This window comes from Thalassophryne amazonica, chromosome 19, assembly GCF_902500255.1.
Source record: "Thalassophryne amazonica chromosome 19, fThaAma1.1, whole genome shotgun sequence".
NCBI classification, from domain to species: Eukaryota; Metazoa; Chordata; class Actinopteri; order Batrachoidiformes; family Batrachoididae; genus Thalassophryne; species Thalassophryne amazonica.
Window position 1 is genome coordinate 4,308,435 of NC_047121.1, and position 14,403 is coordinate 4,322,837.

A 14,403-nucleotide genomic window follows, 5' to 3' on the forward strand; every position below is an offset into this window, starting at 1 on the left:
TCATTCAGGCAGTTCTGCTCATTGACTCAGTGACTCCTGAATCAATGCTATTAAGTCATATAATAAACAAAATAAATGTTTCACAGAATGGGACTTTTAGTTTTTCCAAACTGCAGCTCTAAGAGCAAGAAATATTTTCCCTCTTAACAGTCTGCATTTAACAATTTACAACTCACTTGATTAAAACAACAGCAATAAGTAGAACAGACCAAATCACGCCTGTTCTCATGTGTTAGCACGGATTTGTTTTCACCCGTTTGTTTGTTTGTTTGTCTGTTTGTCTGTTGGTGAACAGCCTGCAGCCCACAATTTTTCATATATTGTTATGAAATTTTTACTGACGTTTCATATCCTGATAGGCAAGAACTGATTCAATTTCAAGGTCACAGGGCAAAGGGCAAAGTCAAGAAAAATCTTGGAAAATTGGAAAAATCTCTATCTTTAGCATTGAACAAATTTTCAACAATTCATAATTCTGTCATAAAAGATTACACGTCTTTCAAATTTCACAGTGTTATGTTGGATGGTATCCTGTTTTCACTGACAAAGTTTGATCCAGATCTGATCTAGATTACAGATTTTGTGGACATTTAAATTTAACATTAATTTTTTTTTCTTTACATTATATCTTAATCAAACGAGCCCCAATCACTCGTATGTTTGAAAGTGAGGTGCAGATTGTCACTCACTATCACATGATTTTGTGGACATTTGAATTTAATGTTAAAAAGCCCATTTTGTGTACATTTTGTATTATATCTCAATCAAAAGTACCTCAGTCACTGTAATTTTTCTCTTCTGGATGTACCAGCACCACCAACATCGGATGGAGGTTCCAGTTTTATGCCTGTTTGTCAAAAAGGTGTCAAAAAAGTGTCAAAAAGCAATGACAGATTGTGCACAGCAGAGAAAAACAAAGTTCTGTGAAAATGATCTGGAAAAGAATTCAGAAACTGAAAAAGTTGAAACCCCCCCCCCCCCCCCCCCCCCCCCGACAACACCACAAAAAAGCTTCAATTCAAGCACATGAACTAAATACATCCGCCTGACATTTGATCACATCTAATTTAACTTCTGAAAAGACACTTCTAACAGGACTTTGACCTTGAAATTTTTTTTCTAAGGTCAAATTTTGTGGGATTGGAAACTAGTGTTGGCAGAGGTTTGTGCTCTACAAGCAGGGTGCTCTCATTTATTTTTTAGATTCATCAAAGACGTCAGTAGGCGGATTAGTGGTTAGCACTGTTGCCGCACAGCAAGAAGGTCATGGGATCGATTCCCAGCTGTGGCCTTTCTGTGTGGAGTTTGCGTGTTCTCCCCGTGTTTGTGTAGGTTCCCTCCGGGTGCTCTGGCTTCCTCCCACAAACAAAGACATGCAGGTTAGATGGACTGGAATGTAGGTGTGAATGTGTTTGTCTGTATGTGGCCCTGAGACAGACTGGTGGCCTGTCCAGAATCTATTCCACCTCTTGACCTATGACTCCTGGGATAGGCTTGAGCTCCCCCATGACCTTTAACTGGCAGAGGTCTGTATACAAACTGAATTAATGAATCAGGGAGGTTATGAGCTCAGTGCAGTTTGTCTGTTAGCAGGATTATTCAAAAAACGCTGAACCTATTGTCTTGAAAATTGGTGGGAAAGTGAGATATGGGTCAAGGACGAAGCCATTAGGGGCAGATCCACATTCTCACTTTTTTAAATCTTGCAACACAGGGTATTTTTAAATCAAATGAAATAAATGGTAAATGGACTGCTTTTATATAGCGCTTTTCCATCTGCATCAGACGCTCAAAATGCTTTACAATAATGCTTCACATTCACCCCAATGTGAGGGTGCTGCCATACAAGGCGCTCACTACACACCAGGAGCAATAGGGAATTAAAGACCTTGCCCAAGGGCCCTTAGTGATTATCCAGTCAGGCTGGGATTTGAACCGAGGATCTTCTGGTTTCAAGCCCAACACCTTAACCACTAGATCATCACCTCCCCCAACAAGTGACAGGGTTTTTTTTTTTTTTAAATAAAATGAATCCCTTTTTATTAAAATTCATTTACTTTTTTCGTTGCAGAGGTGCTATACAGCTTTTAAATATTGACGAAATGTTGAGCGTTTTTATTCTTCCTGTCATCGTGCAGATGAAAGATAACTCATCTCTTTTGGGAATTCACTTTTAATCATACTTTTTCGAATATCCTGTGGTTTGGTTTAAACCGAAAATTAGATACATACGTTGAAGGCTTTTTATTTGGTTTCTTTGCTGATAAAATGTCTGTCCAGAAAAGATGCAACATTCATTTTACTGGTTGATGAGCAAAATTTCAAACACACCAGCAAATTTGCTAAACAGAAACCTGATGATATTGTCTTCATGTCTAATTTGCTCAAAGTCTAAAACTGTGAAAATCAGAGCCGTATGTCATGAAAGCAATTTGAAATTTGTTTAATTTATTTTAGTTTGATTACTTTTGCTCTGATTTCTTTCCCTTTGATGTATTTTTTATTTCATATTATAATCCATGTGTTACCTTCAGCACACTTTTGCCGTGTTTTTGTTGTTGGAAAGTGTTATTTTGAAAATAATGTTCAAAATAATGTCTGCTCAGGTAGCGGGTGTTCACTACCTGCTGTGGACTCAACTGTGTTTGTTCTTTCTGAGGCCTCATGAAGCATTTGGCATTTTTGTAATCCCACAAGATGGCAGTGCCTATTCCAAAAAAAAAAAAGAAAACAGCAACCTCAAAGCACAATGCAAATGAGTTTACAGTGAACCTATTTTTTTTTAAATAGATACTGCCATCTAGTGGGCTCAGAGAAAATACCAAATGCTTCATGAGTCCTAATTTGACCATCACAATGAACAGACCATGAAAGAACCAGTGCTACAGTATTTCTGTTGAATGAATTTTAAGTATTATTTAATTTGTATGTTAGCACCCTTGGCATTGATTAGTAAGTACTGATAGCTTGGTAACATTTACTCACTGATGGTGCCACAGATACTGAGGCAATACACCATTCAGAGTTGATCAAACCTGCTATGAAAACCACAGCCCAGTCTCATGTGCTTTTTCATGATACCGTCATGAAATACGTCCCATTGTCATGATGCAGTCAAATTTACCTCATAATTTTTAATCCTATTCCTGCCATAACCTCCACGGACCCCGCGCTGTGCCACCCCAAATTTCATGACACCATAATGAAATACTCGTGCTAAATTAAATTTTTACTTTTTGGTTTTAAGTTGAATGATATTTAAAATTGAAGCGAGGTGTAAAGAAAATTTAAGTTGAAATAAAAGCTTTTTTTTTATAGTTCAATAAACAAAATATTTCAAGAGTGAATGACCAACTGTGTTAAATAATTATGACTTCAATTATGATTTTTGTCATCAGTCCTGCTGTTGATTCCTTTTCACAACACAGCTGTTGACTTAAAACAAACTGCAGTAGCACAAACCACTAGTGATACTGGTACTGAGATATTACTATATTACTGCTGCCACTGAAGTTTAAACTAAACAGGGTTGTAGAGGTGAAAGTAAACTCCATCTCTCTCATTCTCCGGAAATAAGACACAGCCGTCATCTCACTTCTGTCATTAAAACACCCAAAATATCCTGAAAGATGGCTCAGTTCTTGACCTTCATAAACCTGGAGCTCCATACTGGAAGATAAGCTTTAATCTTTCACAAAGCTATATTGTGTTCTGACATTTCAGGAAACATCAAAGGTTCCCACATCAAAGCGGCTGTGCTGGAAGTAGCTCATTATGTGCCAAAATCTCACTTTTTGGCCATGCACTGGGCTGTAGCATCATAACTGTCAAGAATTTGGTTGAATACAGCTGTTTTATGGCTGAATCAATCAAATTACAATTACCATTATAAAAACTCTGTTGTCCACAGAGTGGAAATTCATCTTTGATTTCACCATTGACATAGCTCATAGCTCAGTAGGACATACAGGACACAGTAAAGCACTGCTGAGTTGAAATATAACAAAAATAGAGTAAAAATCTCTATATAAAATATAACTGTATTTAAAGCCACTGGTTCATGTCAGTGGTTAGTATCCAAGCCTTGAAACCACAGAGTAAGACTGAAAGCACCAGGGGACACGTACAAATACACGCATGGATTTCCTACTGAAACGTGGCATACGCCAAAACCAAGAAACTGGCATAACAAAGACAAAAAAATATTCAGATGTATTCAAAGTGTGCTTAGGCATGTTCGGTTTATACTGATCCATGCATGGTCGGTTAGTATATCCCAATCAACGTGGAACTGAGCGCACATGCACACGCATCAAGCTCCTCAATTCCTCGCTCCTATTTAAATATGCAAATCAATGTAAATAGACCCTGAAGCTGGGATTCCCCTCCATCAGATCAGTCAACATGAACACAGAAAAGAAATGAACCCATATGTGTGCTGGGAAAGACGTGGAGACATGCAGGGATAGTTTATTTGGTACCCTGTCACACAGAATACACATCAAATGGTAAAAGAGTTAGTGGGAGTGTGTGTGTGAGGCTGAAACGCTGTGGGATCAGTGCAGTGCACACACACTGTCATTAAAACAGTGAGGGGCGTGGCTGCTGACCGTGCCTGACATTCACAACTTGAAGCCCTGGTCACACAGCACTAACGAAGGACACCGAAGCCAAAACAAAACAAGAAATTTGGATTTATGTTGACTTTGAGGCATCGTTTAACTCTCATCTAGCTTCGTTCCTGCAGCTGATGCTTCATTAGAATTTTCAAACTGTCAAAAAATGTGAACAAATCCCAATGACAACCTCAATTTGTCTGTATTTTGTTTTGCTTTCTGTCTTGATGGTTCCTCATCGTTTGCGTAGTTTCTGTAACATCAGAGTTCTGTCTAACTGTCGTCCAACTTTGTCCAACCTGTCAAGTCCGACATCTTACACAAACGTTGACGATATCTGAACAGATCAATAACTAAAGCTCCGACGAGCTGCATGTAACATCCTTATATCGCTGATGGCTCGCCCATGTGTGGGACAAAAAAACAACATTGTCATACAGAAACTATAGCAGTAAGAATGTTTTATCAACTACTTTAATTACACACGTTGCAGCCATTTGTGCACACACGAAACAAAATTAATAATAATAATAATAATAATAATAACAATGATAATAATGATAATAATAACATATTTGAATGCGTACATGCCCAAATGTGCCCGTGCTGGTTTTCATTTGGAACAATTACACGAATAAGCTATTTACCGCCACAGCCATCCATCGCGTGCCATGCCAGCCTCCAGCCTGATGTGCATTTGTGCCTCATGTATGATTTGAACATTGATGGAATGAAAATGTTTTCTATTAACAAAAACAAATTCAATATGTGATGGCACCTTTACAGCAATATGTGTACAGTCAATAGCTCCGATTACATTCAAGAAACCGGCTCTCGCTGCAAAATGTGCTGTAATGTTGGGATGTGACAATACTTCAGATGATTGCGTTCCACACTGTTGGCATGGTTCAGCTCAAAGTTGACTGGCACACTCCTGACTGATCGGCCAGCTTCCGCTGGAATGCCCCTGTTGCCAGAAAGCCCAGTGTGGCCAGCACCCATGTGGGCACAGACAACCCCTGGCTCCTCTCCGTATTGTGCTCTGGGCTGGCCTCCGTTCTGCACACAACTCCAGTAACAGTGGCCTTGGTCATTGAAATTGGCTTATGAGCCAAATATCGTCATTTGTAAGTAAATCTTCACGTTCCCTGAATACACACTCACGTCGGATTGCACCAATTGAAAGGTGCTCTGACAACACTAACGCAGCCACTGTTAGTGCCGTTTTACACATCACTTTGCGCATGTTTTTATATCCACACATATAGTTGCAAACATGTGGGCATGTTACTTGATCATCAGTGTGTCTCAGATGTGCACATCGCTCTGATGACTTCATGTTTTCACACTATTAACAGTTCCCTGTGTCACCTCTACGTGTCAGCAGAGGAACAATAGTTGTAGACGTGTGTGTATGTCAGCCAGGATTTTTGCCTGACACACTGGACGTACGCCATGTTTTTGTGGGTATCTATGCTTTGTACATAAGGCTCCTGGACTCTAAAATTGTCGACCTTCATTCTCTTGCAAAAGTATCAGCATTGCTGAGTACCCCTATGGCTTAACCTCAAGTTGTTTCTCAAACTCAAGGACCAAGGTCTTGCAGACATAAATGTCTTTGCTGAGATAGATGCTGAGATGGCTGAGTGCAGGAAGTCATTGAAGCCTGGAGCTTAGTCTTGATCCAGGACTATTGAAAACCCAACTACTCTGACTCCTCATCCACCTTCTTGCAACTGTTAGAATGGCCTAAGCAGTGGGCCACCCCTCTGAGTCTGGTCTGCTTGAGGTTTCTTCCTCATTATCACCAGAGGGAGTTTTTCCTGAACTCGGTTGCATGTGTTCTTATCCACGTGAAGCTCCGTGAAGCAGTGTTGCAGTGATTTGATGCTATATACATAAAACTGAATTGAATTTCAAGACATTACATAACAGTCCTGCCAACACAAATTGAGAACATAGTGTCTTGATGAACCACAAAATTTTGGAAAAACTGAAGCTCATCTCATCTTTGGCAAATAGAGCACAACCCTATGTGCAGTAGGCCAATCGTCCTTTCATTAATAAAGAATAAAAAACAAGAGGGTGTCACTACAATTCAGCCATCTGCAAAAACCAAAACAAACAAATAACCCTAAACTAGGTTTTGAATGACTTTCACACTGTGTGATGGGAGCCTCTGCATACATCTGATTTCCTGCAGTTGACTTTGTATCATTACAATCATAATTGTTGAATAAATAATAGTGTTTTGATAGGAAATTTTGTTGATTTCAACATGGGTTGTTGTATTTGCAGTCTGTCCAATCACAGCCTGCTGAAGACTGTAAGTCCGTCAAAGTTGCCTTATGGGTCTTGGTGGCTTCCCTCAAGACAGACTACACACTCGTACACACCTGTCTCAACAGCCAAGTGTCCAATTACATTTGGTCTTTTAAAAATGAAGGACATCAGACAAAAAGAGTTGTAATTGCTCCATCTATCAAACCATTTGGACAAAATCATCTTGAAATTCCAGCTGACAGTCGGCACTGTGAGAACATCTCCATGATGTACTTTGAGCTCCAACATGATGTGATAGACAACTGTAATATTTAGTGCAGACGCCCAGTGCCCGCCCTGTATTGTTATTAATAAAAGCACACAAGGTTTAATTAAATATTTACATCAGGCTGCATAAAGGTCATAAAACAGTGATTAGATGTTTCAGGATTTCTCGCTGTGCTTGTTGTGGTCAAGTAATGAGTTCAACATTTTCATTAATTCCCAAATCATGCTTCAAGAAGCACAGCCAGAAAGAAGGAAAAAACAAATCAGTGTGGGTTTTCATGTCACTCACAGGCGAGGAAGCAGTCCATACTGAAAGAGATGTTGTCAAGAGAAACGGGAGAACTGGGTCCAGGTCCATCTTCTGCACTGAACTGCAGCCAGAACCTGCAGAGAGACAAAAGTGTTTATCTACTTCACACTTTTTGAATGGTCGGGTAGCTTCAAACCAGAATGATGTGGTGAAGACTTTAGTGTGCTTTCAGGGGAACGCCGCTGAGCTGCAGCTTTGGAAAGTGTGCGCTGGAGGCCTTATGAAAGCTCACCCTGTCTCCATCTATCCTTCTCAGCCAGACACAACACAGCACTTTGACCTCTTCAGGGGATAACGGTGCACCGTCTGCTTTTTATCTACAATTAGTTGTGGAGGGAAGCAGCTCCACAAACTCAGTGTTCGCTGTGAAGCCTTCAGGTGTGATGCTGTGGAACATTTTTCACTGCTGTTAAATCAGTCAGATTGTGCAATTACTTTAAAACCTGCTTTTAGGAATTAAATATTCGAGGATCAGCTGACAGATTCTGTCTCCAATGTGATTATCTGAATAACAAGCGAGATATAAAAGTGAAAGTGGTACAAGAATAATCCTTTATTTATGGACTAATGCTACATCAAATGGTTTGCTCCTGCAATTTCAGGTGTGAGCAGACTTGCCTTTGATGTAACACACGTGCACAGTAGTTGGTAAAAACTGCCGACTGGACGTTGATGTTCCTCAGTTCCTTCCGGTGGAGGGCACTGCTCACATAAGACATTCATCAACAAATGAGTGTTGACTGTGGTTACGCCTGTGTGGGTGTCAGTACAGCCAGAAGGTGGACAAGGAGTCTGAAGGGGAAAAATCCAGCCACAATACTACCAGGCCCCTAGGGGGCGCCCATAACAGACACATTTGCACGGCATCAAGTATGGGTGTGATAACATCATCCTCACAGTATCTACAGAATACACCAACACTGTCAACACTGACCAGTTTGCAAAAGTTGTGTGCACGCTTGAAGCGTGTTTGACCTGGAAAAGACGCAGTTTTTCAGCATGACAGTGCTTGTTCACATATGAGTCGACAAACACAGGATGCATTGCAGCGGCTCAAAATGTACGAGATCTTACTACACCCGCAGTGTAATCCGGATCTCATGCCCTCCAACTGTTTCCTTTTAACCACACAGAGAACTCCTGAAGGGCCACCGTGATGTTGCAGAGGTGCAAGCAGCTGTGTGTTGGTGGTGCAGAGAGAATATAAAAATGTGTCTGACATCAGAGTCAAATCATCATCATTAGCTTTGTTGAACAGGTGTGCCACGATAACATCCATTTTTGGAAGCACTTCCGGTGTCGGAATGATGCTCTAAACCCATCTCAGCTGCCAAGCAACTTTGCAGATTATTTAGTTTTGAAGACCAGGGCTTTGTACACTTCTGGGAGTCTTGTTCAGGAGCACAATTCCAGTATGGTTCAGATGGCATTCTGGAATAATTCAGTTAAATTCCAGCACAAAGAAATGCCCGTTTGTGTTGTGAAGCTTTGCAAAGTGTTTCTGTGTTTGTGTGCAATGTAGGAATTTGCAGCAGATAGATTTTAAAATGAAATTGCTGCACGTGCTGCAGGTTGCATTTGCCTGTCAGCTTTTTTTTTTTCCCAGTTTGTAAGATGTTTTTGAGCCTGTTGCTGAATTGAAGCAGATTGTTTTCTTTTGTGTTTTGTACATTTGCTCGTGTTGTGCTCTGTATGAAAAAACTCTTTTTTGAGTTGAATTCATGCATGCTCTGTAAAGCCACATTCACACGGCGCGACGCGAGCAACAGCAGCGACAGGTTGCCATGTAATCCCTATGGAAGGAGGTGTTGTGGCGCCAAGCCACACAGCGTGACACGATGGACGTGAATGAAGTGACGTGAGTGAAGCGATTTTGAGCGATTGGCACGTTTCTGGCGCAATATCGCATCGTGTTGCCCTCATCTCCAAGTTGAAAAATCTGAACTTTTTCATCTTGTTGCGCCGCGATGACCAATTAGGGATTGGATATGTAGTGACGTGGACATGTCTGGAGTTTGACTAAGTTGGATTTGAACATGTCGTGTCTCTGGTAGCCTGCCTGTGAGCAGGACTTATGTCCCTTTTGTCTTTTATTTCACAATTATGACAGAGTTTTTGGGGGGAGAGCGAGCTGCAGCCCCGCAGCAGTGGCAGTGGAGTTTTTTTTCTTTGTTCACATGCGCGCACAAGCGAACCATCCGTGAAGATTATTTTATTTATTAACTACACAGATGTATAATAAAACAAATGGGGACTGGTTTATAAACACAATTATGACAGAGTTTGGGGGGAGAGCGAGCTGCAGCCCCGCAGCAGCGGCAACGGACAGTTTTTTTTTAATTGTTTACATGTGCGCGTGTGAACGGGACAGGAGGTCCTCAAACTGGGTCCTGCAGAGGCGGAAGGACAGCTGAAAGCTGCCGTCATCCAGACGCAGCTCCTGCAGCAAATGATGACTCCACGAATTGGGAACGTCTCATGAGGATGTTGTGAACCCAGGGTGGCAATGTTTGTCAGCTTTCCACAACAATTAAGAGCACAGCAACTCGCTCCGTGTGATCAAGGTCCGTCATGTTAACTTGACTGACAACTGGAGCCGGCGAGCGGAATGGAAGCTCCTCCTATTTGATGACGCACTGGGGCGAATTTTCGCAGCGAAAGCAGAGCGACACTCTGGGTGATGGTGAATTTGTGGTGTCTGGTCGCGCCCGGTGTGAATGCGGCATAAGACACATGAAGACTTCACTGTCCTGTGTGAGCTGAATACATTTTCACATTTCATAAAGTTGTTGTTTGTCTTGGTGCAATTAAGAACTGAGACTTAATCCACCAATTAGCAACTCTTGACTTCAGATCAGACTGGGTTCTCTGCTGTTAACGGATGGCGCCCGAGATAGTTGAGACTTTTAATAGTCAGAAAATTCTTGTTATCTCTTCATTGCAAACACTGGTGTGATCACCTCGTGCTTCAGGACGTTCTCATTAAGAGCACAAGTGGAGTTGACCACATAATCCAGGAATCAGAATGTAATCACTCCAAAGGGAGCAGGAAAACCAAACCCCCAGTCAGGCGCAAAGTGCTTTACAGAGGATTTGACTTTTTTCTTTCTTTTCCACCCACATTGTTTTAATGCATCACTTCTGTGAGGGGAAATCAGGGCCAGAGCTAATTGGAAGGCAAGCGGGATGGTCAGAGCCCTGTGTATTGATTCCTGCGCTCTTTATCAGAGACAAGTGGTTTTAAAAAAAGAAGAGGATATTTTGCAAAGCAGCGTGCACACAACTGGCCCACGGTTTAAGCCTGCAGGCCCAGAAGGGATTCATTAATTTTGTTGAGAGGGAATGTATCCTGTAGAACGGAATGCAAATGCTGGAAATCTGCATTTATAGAACGAAGAAAAACCTCATGGTTTTTGTTATTTGCCCAGAATTTCTCCTTTGCTTCGTGGTGTGGAGAGTGCTGTGGTTTTTGTCCTATATGCACCAAACAGAGATTAATTTGATCCCTTCAGACAGTATCCAGCATGGGCTGCGTTTCCGGAAGAGTGGGTTTGAAGCTCAGACAAACGTCACCATCTTTCCTGACTCCATCTAGTCCCGACCAAGTCATGACTCAAAACATGCCCCCATCTCAGAGTTACCAAACAAGCTGAAGAAAAAGGTTAAACTTGGTTCAGGTCTTTTACAAAAGGTGCTTTTCATAGCGGGCGGCTTCATCAGCGGTGTGCTCTGACTCCTACACTGTTCAATGCCTGCATGGACTAGATGTCAGGTCGGGTTGTGACTTGGGTGCTTTTGTTGGCGAGGAAAGGTTTACTGACCTTGACTTTTCACATGATGCTGTGATCTTTGTGGAATCAATGGATACTCTGTGTCTGGGTTTGAGATGGTCCTGGATCAAGGCTAAGGTTCAGGCTTTTAATGACTTCTTGGATTCAGCCTTCAGAAGTGTATCTGTACGCGGGGAAAGTTGAACTTGTAGAAACATTCACATCGGCCTTTGAGATGAAGAGGCCCTTGGGAGAAACTTGCGCAGTCATGATGTCACTGGACAGAGGTGTTTGGTGGTGTCGATATCTTGCAGGTCCACCAAAAAGGTTCACCTTTTGTGGGTCCTGGTTCTGTCTGTTGTGCTGTATGGTTGTGAGACTTGGATGCTAACCAGTGACCTGAGGCAATAACTGTATGTCTTTGGAATTAGGTCTGTTTGAAGGATCCCTGGGTACTGCTGGAATGACTTTCTATCAAAAGAGGGGTTACTAAGAGAGACTAGGATGAGGAAGATCACGTGCATTGTGAAGGAGACGCTTTGGTTATATAGTACATTTCTCTGTGCATTATCCACTGAGGAGCCCATCAACTGGAAAAGCCCGCGGCGTGCTCATGTATCTCCTCACTGTGGATGATTTTGGGAAGTGAGGATCCTTGAGTGGTTGCCATCCAGGACCCAAGGTGGTTCTGTGGTGTTGTGGATGTGGCAAAGTACAGCACCAACACACACTCCCACACCTGCCTTCACTCGTGGCTTCGGTGAGGATATTAAAACATTTGACTGGCATATTGCCTCAGTAACTGTGGAGTAAAACCACCAAGCTAATGATACTCGTTAAAGCAGCTAAAGTTGCTAATATACAGTTGAAATAATAGTAAGGTTCCACTTCACAGAAATACTGGAGCACAGACGTCTTAGGTGCTCCTCCGTTCAATTAATTGGACAGCATGTCATATTATTTCAGATATTTGGAGTAAAATGGTCTTATAAACAAACACAGTGTGTCCACAGCCTTTGTTTTTGGAGCACTGGATTAGACTTACTGGCACACATGAGCTGTCAATCAAAGTTACCATGACCCTAATTATTCATAACTTTGTGGCTTAAATGATCTTAAACTGATGAGTTATTTCAAAATAAATCAGCCCTGTAGGTGTTAGCTTGTAGCAGGCTGTAAACGTGTTTATTTGTGCTGTAAATGTGGGCAGTTTAACATGGGTGTCTACGGGGAGTGACTTGCTTTTAGAAGCAGCTTTAAACAGACATTCACAGAATGTAATTTTTTTTTTCCACTTCCATGTTGGTTTCATTTATAAGCACCCGCAGTCGGGGGCTTGGTCCCAATATGTGAGCATAAAAAAAAAAAAAAAAAAATCTAATCCAGGTGGACATTTGTCATACCAATCTGCCAGCCCGTAGAGCGGAAGAGTGACAAGTGTCCAGCCGCTCTCAGGTTTGGGTTCGCGGGTCGAGTGCCACAGCCGCTGCTGCTCTTCTGGGCCGGTACTGTTCTCCACTATCCATAAGGACAGCGCCCTCTTCTGTGGGCTTCCAGAACACACCCAGAACCGTATCTGTTGAGGCATGGAAAATTCAGTGTGAATACACCTGTGGACAAAATACATGCAGTACATCAGTCATGAAGTGGTCTGGAAAATCTGTCTGTAATCTGTCTGTCTGCAACCAAAACTGTGGACATTTTGATGTAATCAGTGGCCATTTAGCTTTATGCAAATTAGAGGGTGAAGGGGTAAAGATACAGCATGCCAACAGCAATTTTTGAACTCTGCAGGTCAAAATGCACAGGAATCAGTCTGTTGTCTGCTTTTAACAGAAAATGCCTTGGTCACTTTATACAACCTTCTTTTCTGAAAATGGAACCTTACTAAAAGAGGATGATCCTGCAAGAAGGAGACTAGTGAGGGAAGCCACCAAGACTCCCATGACAACTCTGAAGGAGGGACAGGTTTCTGTGGCTGCGACTGGACATATTTTGCATAGTGCAACTTTTGCCTGTTGCACCACCAGTTACAGCCTGATGGGGGAGCAGAGAAACACTGTCATACAAGAAAACAGATCAAATCTCATCTCTAATCTCCCGTGTCCCTTCAAACTATAGCTGAGATATTTGCAGATAGCAAGCAATGCAGACTTTTGAGATCAATCTTGTCAATGATTATATCCTAATATCAGCAGTTTCACTCTATGTTGTTGTTATGTTGTTATGTTAGGCATCTGGCGATTAATCGACAGGAATCTGTATCTAGATACAAACATGCACGATGGGAGTGTATCGATTCATTCAGTGTGCATAGATTCAATTGACTGGTTGAATCGTGTTGCATCGCTTACTGCCTGCTTGCATCAAATTGTTCGGAAACACATTGAATGCACCACGGATGGTTCGGGACACCGGAGCGGCAGTTGTTTTGAGGGTGTTTATCGGGAAAATGATTTTTTTCTATATGTTGATTGTGGACTGAAGCTTGAAGCAATGAAGCAGTGCTTCGACCCACTGTTCACTGGTTCTCTGCTTCGCTGGTTTTCAGAAGCAGCAAGTCCACTGGTGTGAGCACAAGCTGGTACATAAACTGAAGTTGTCCATCAGGTAAAGGAAATAATAATAATGTTAATATCCTGTGTTTTGTGGGTCTATGTGCACAGCTCCAAAGAGCCGCTCAGATTTCGGTCGGAATTCATAACTTCAGAGCGAATCGCTGTTTTAAATCAAATGACACCTCTTTCCAAACGTTATAATACAAAAATAAACTACAACCAACCAAACCCGTTTTTTTCTCCCAAAATGAGACATCCTGTGTTTTTTTTTTAAATGAATTACATCCTGATGTGCCGCGTAGCCGGCTGAGCTCAGCTCAGAGTCTATGGAGTTACATTTGTGTCATTAATGTCTGAAAGGAAATGCTTTTACCAAAAAACTACAGATTTTGTATATTTCTATTTATATCTAGAGATGAAGGATCCATCATGTACACCGAGGATCCAGTGACCACGTACAGATTTGACTGATTTTTATTTGCATGTCCAGAGATCAAGGATCCAGTGACCAATTTTGTATTTATTTACTTTAAGATTCAATAAAATGTTGTTGACATAGAAATCCGTAAATCCTACTTTTAGTCCACAGAAAGTTCACA

General features: G+C 41.6%; 1 protein-coding gene across 1 annotated transcript in view; it reads right to left on the reverse strand.

Moving 5' to 3' along the window:
* Nucleotides 1-14,403, reverse strand: part of alk (ALK receptor tyrosine kinase) — a 1,475,036-nt gene that overhangs the window by 207,849 nt on the left and 1,252,784 nt on the right. Inside the window, 2 exon segments of the mRNA XM_034159972.1 lie at nucleotides 7,456-7,550; nucleotides 12,650-12,822. Coding sequence (XP_034015863.1) covers nucleotides 7,456-7,550; nucleotides 12,650-12,822 — 268 coding nt within the window.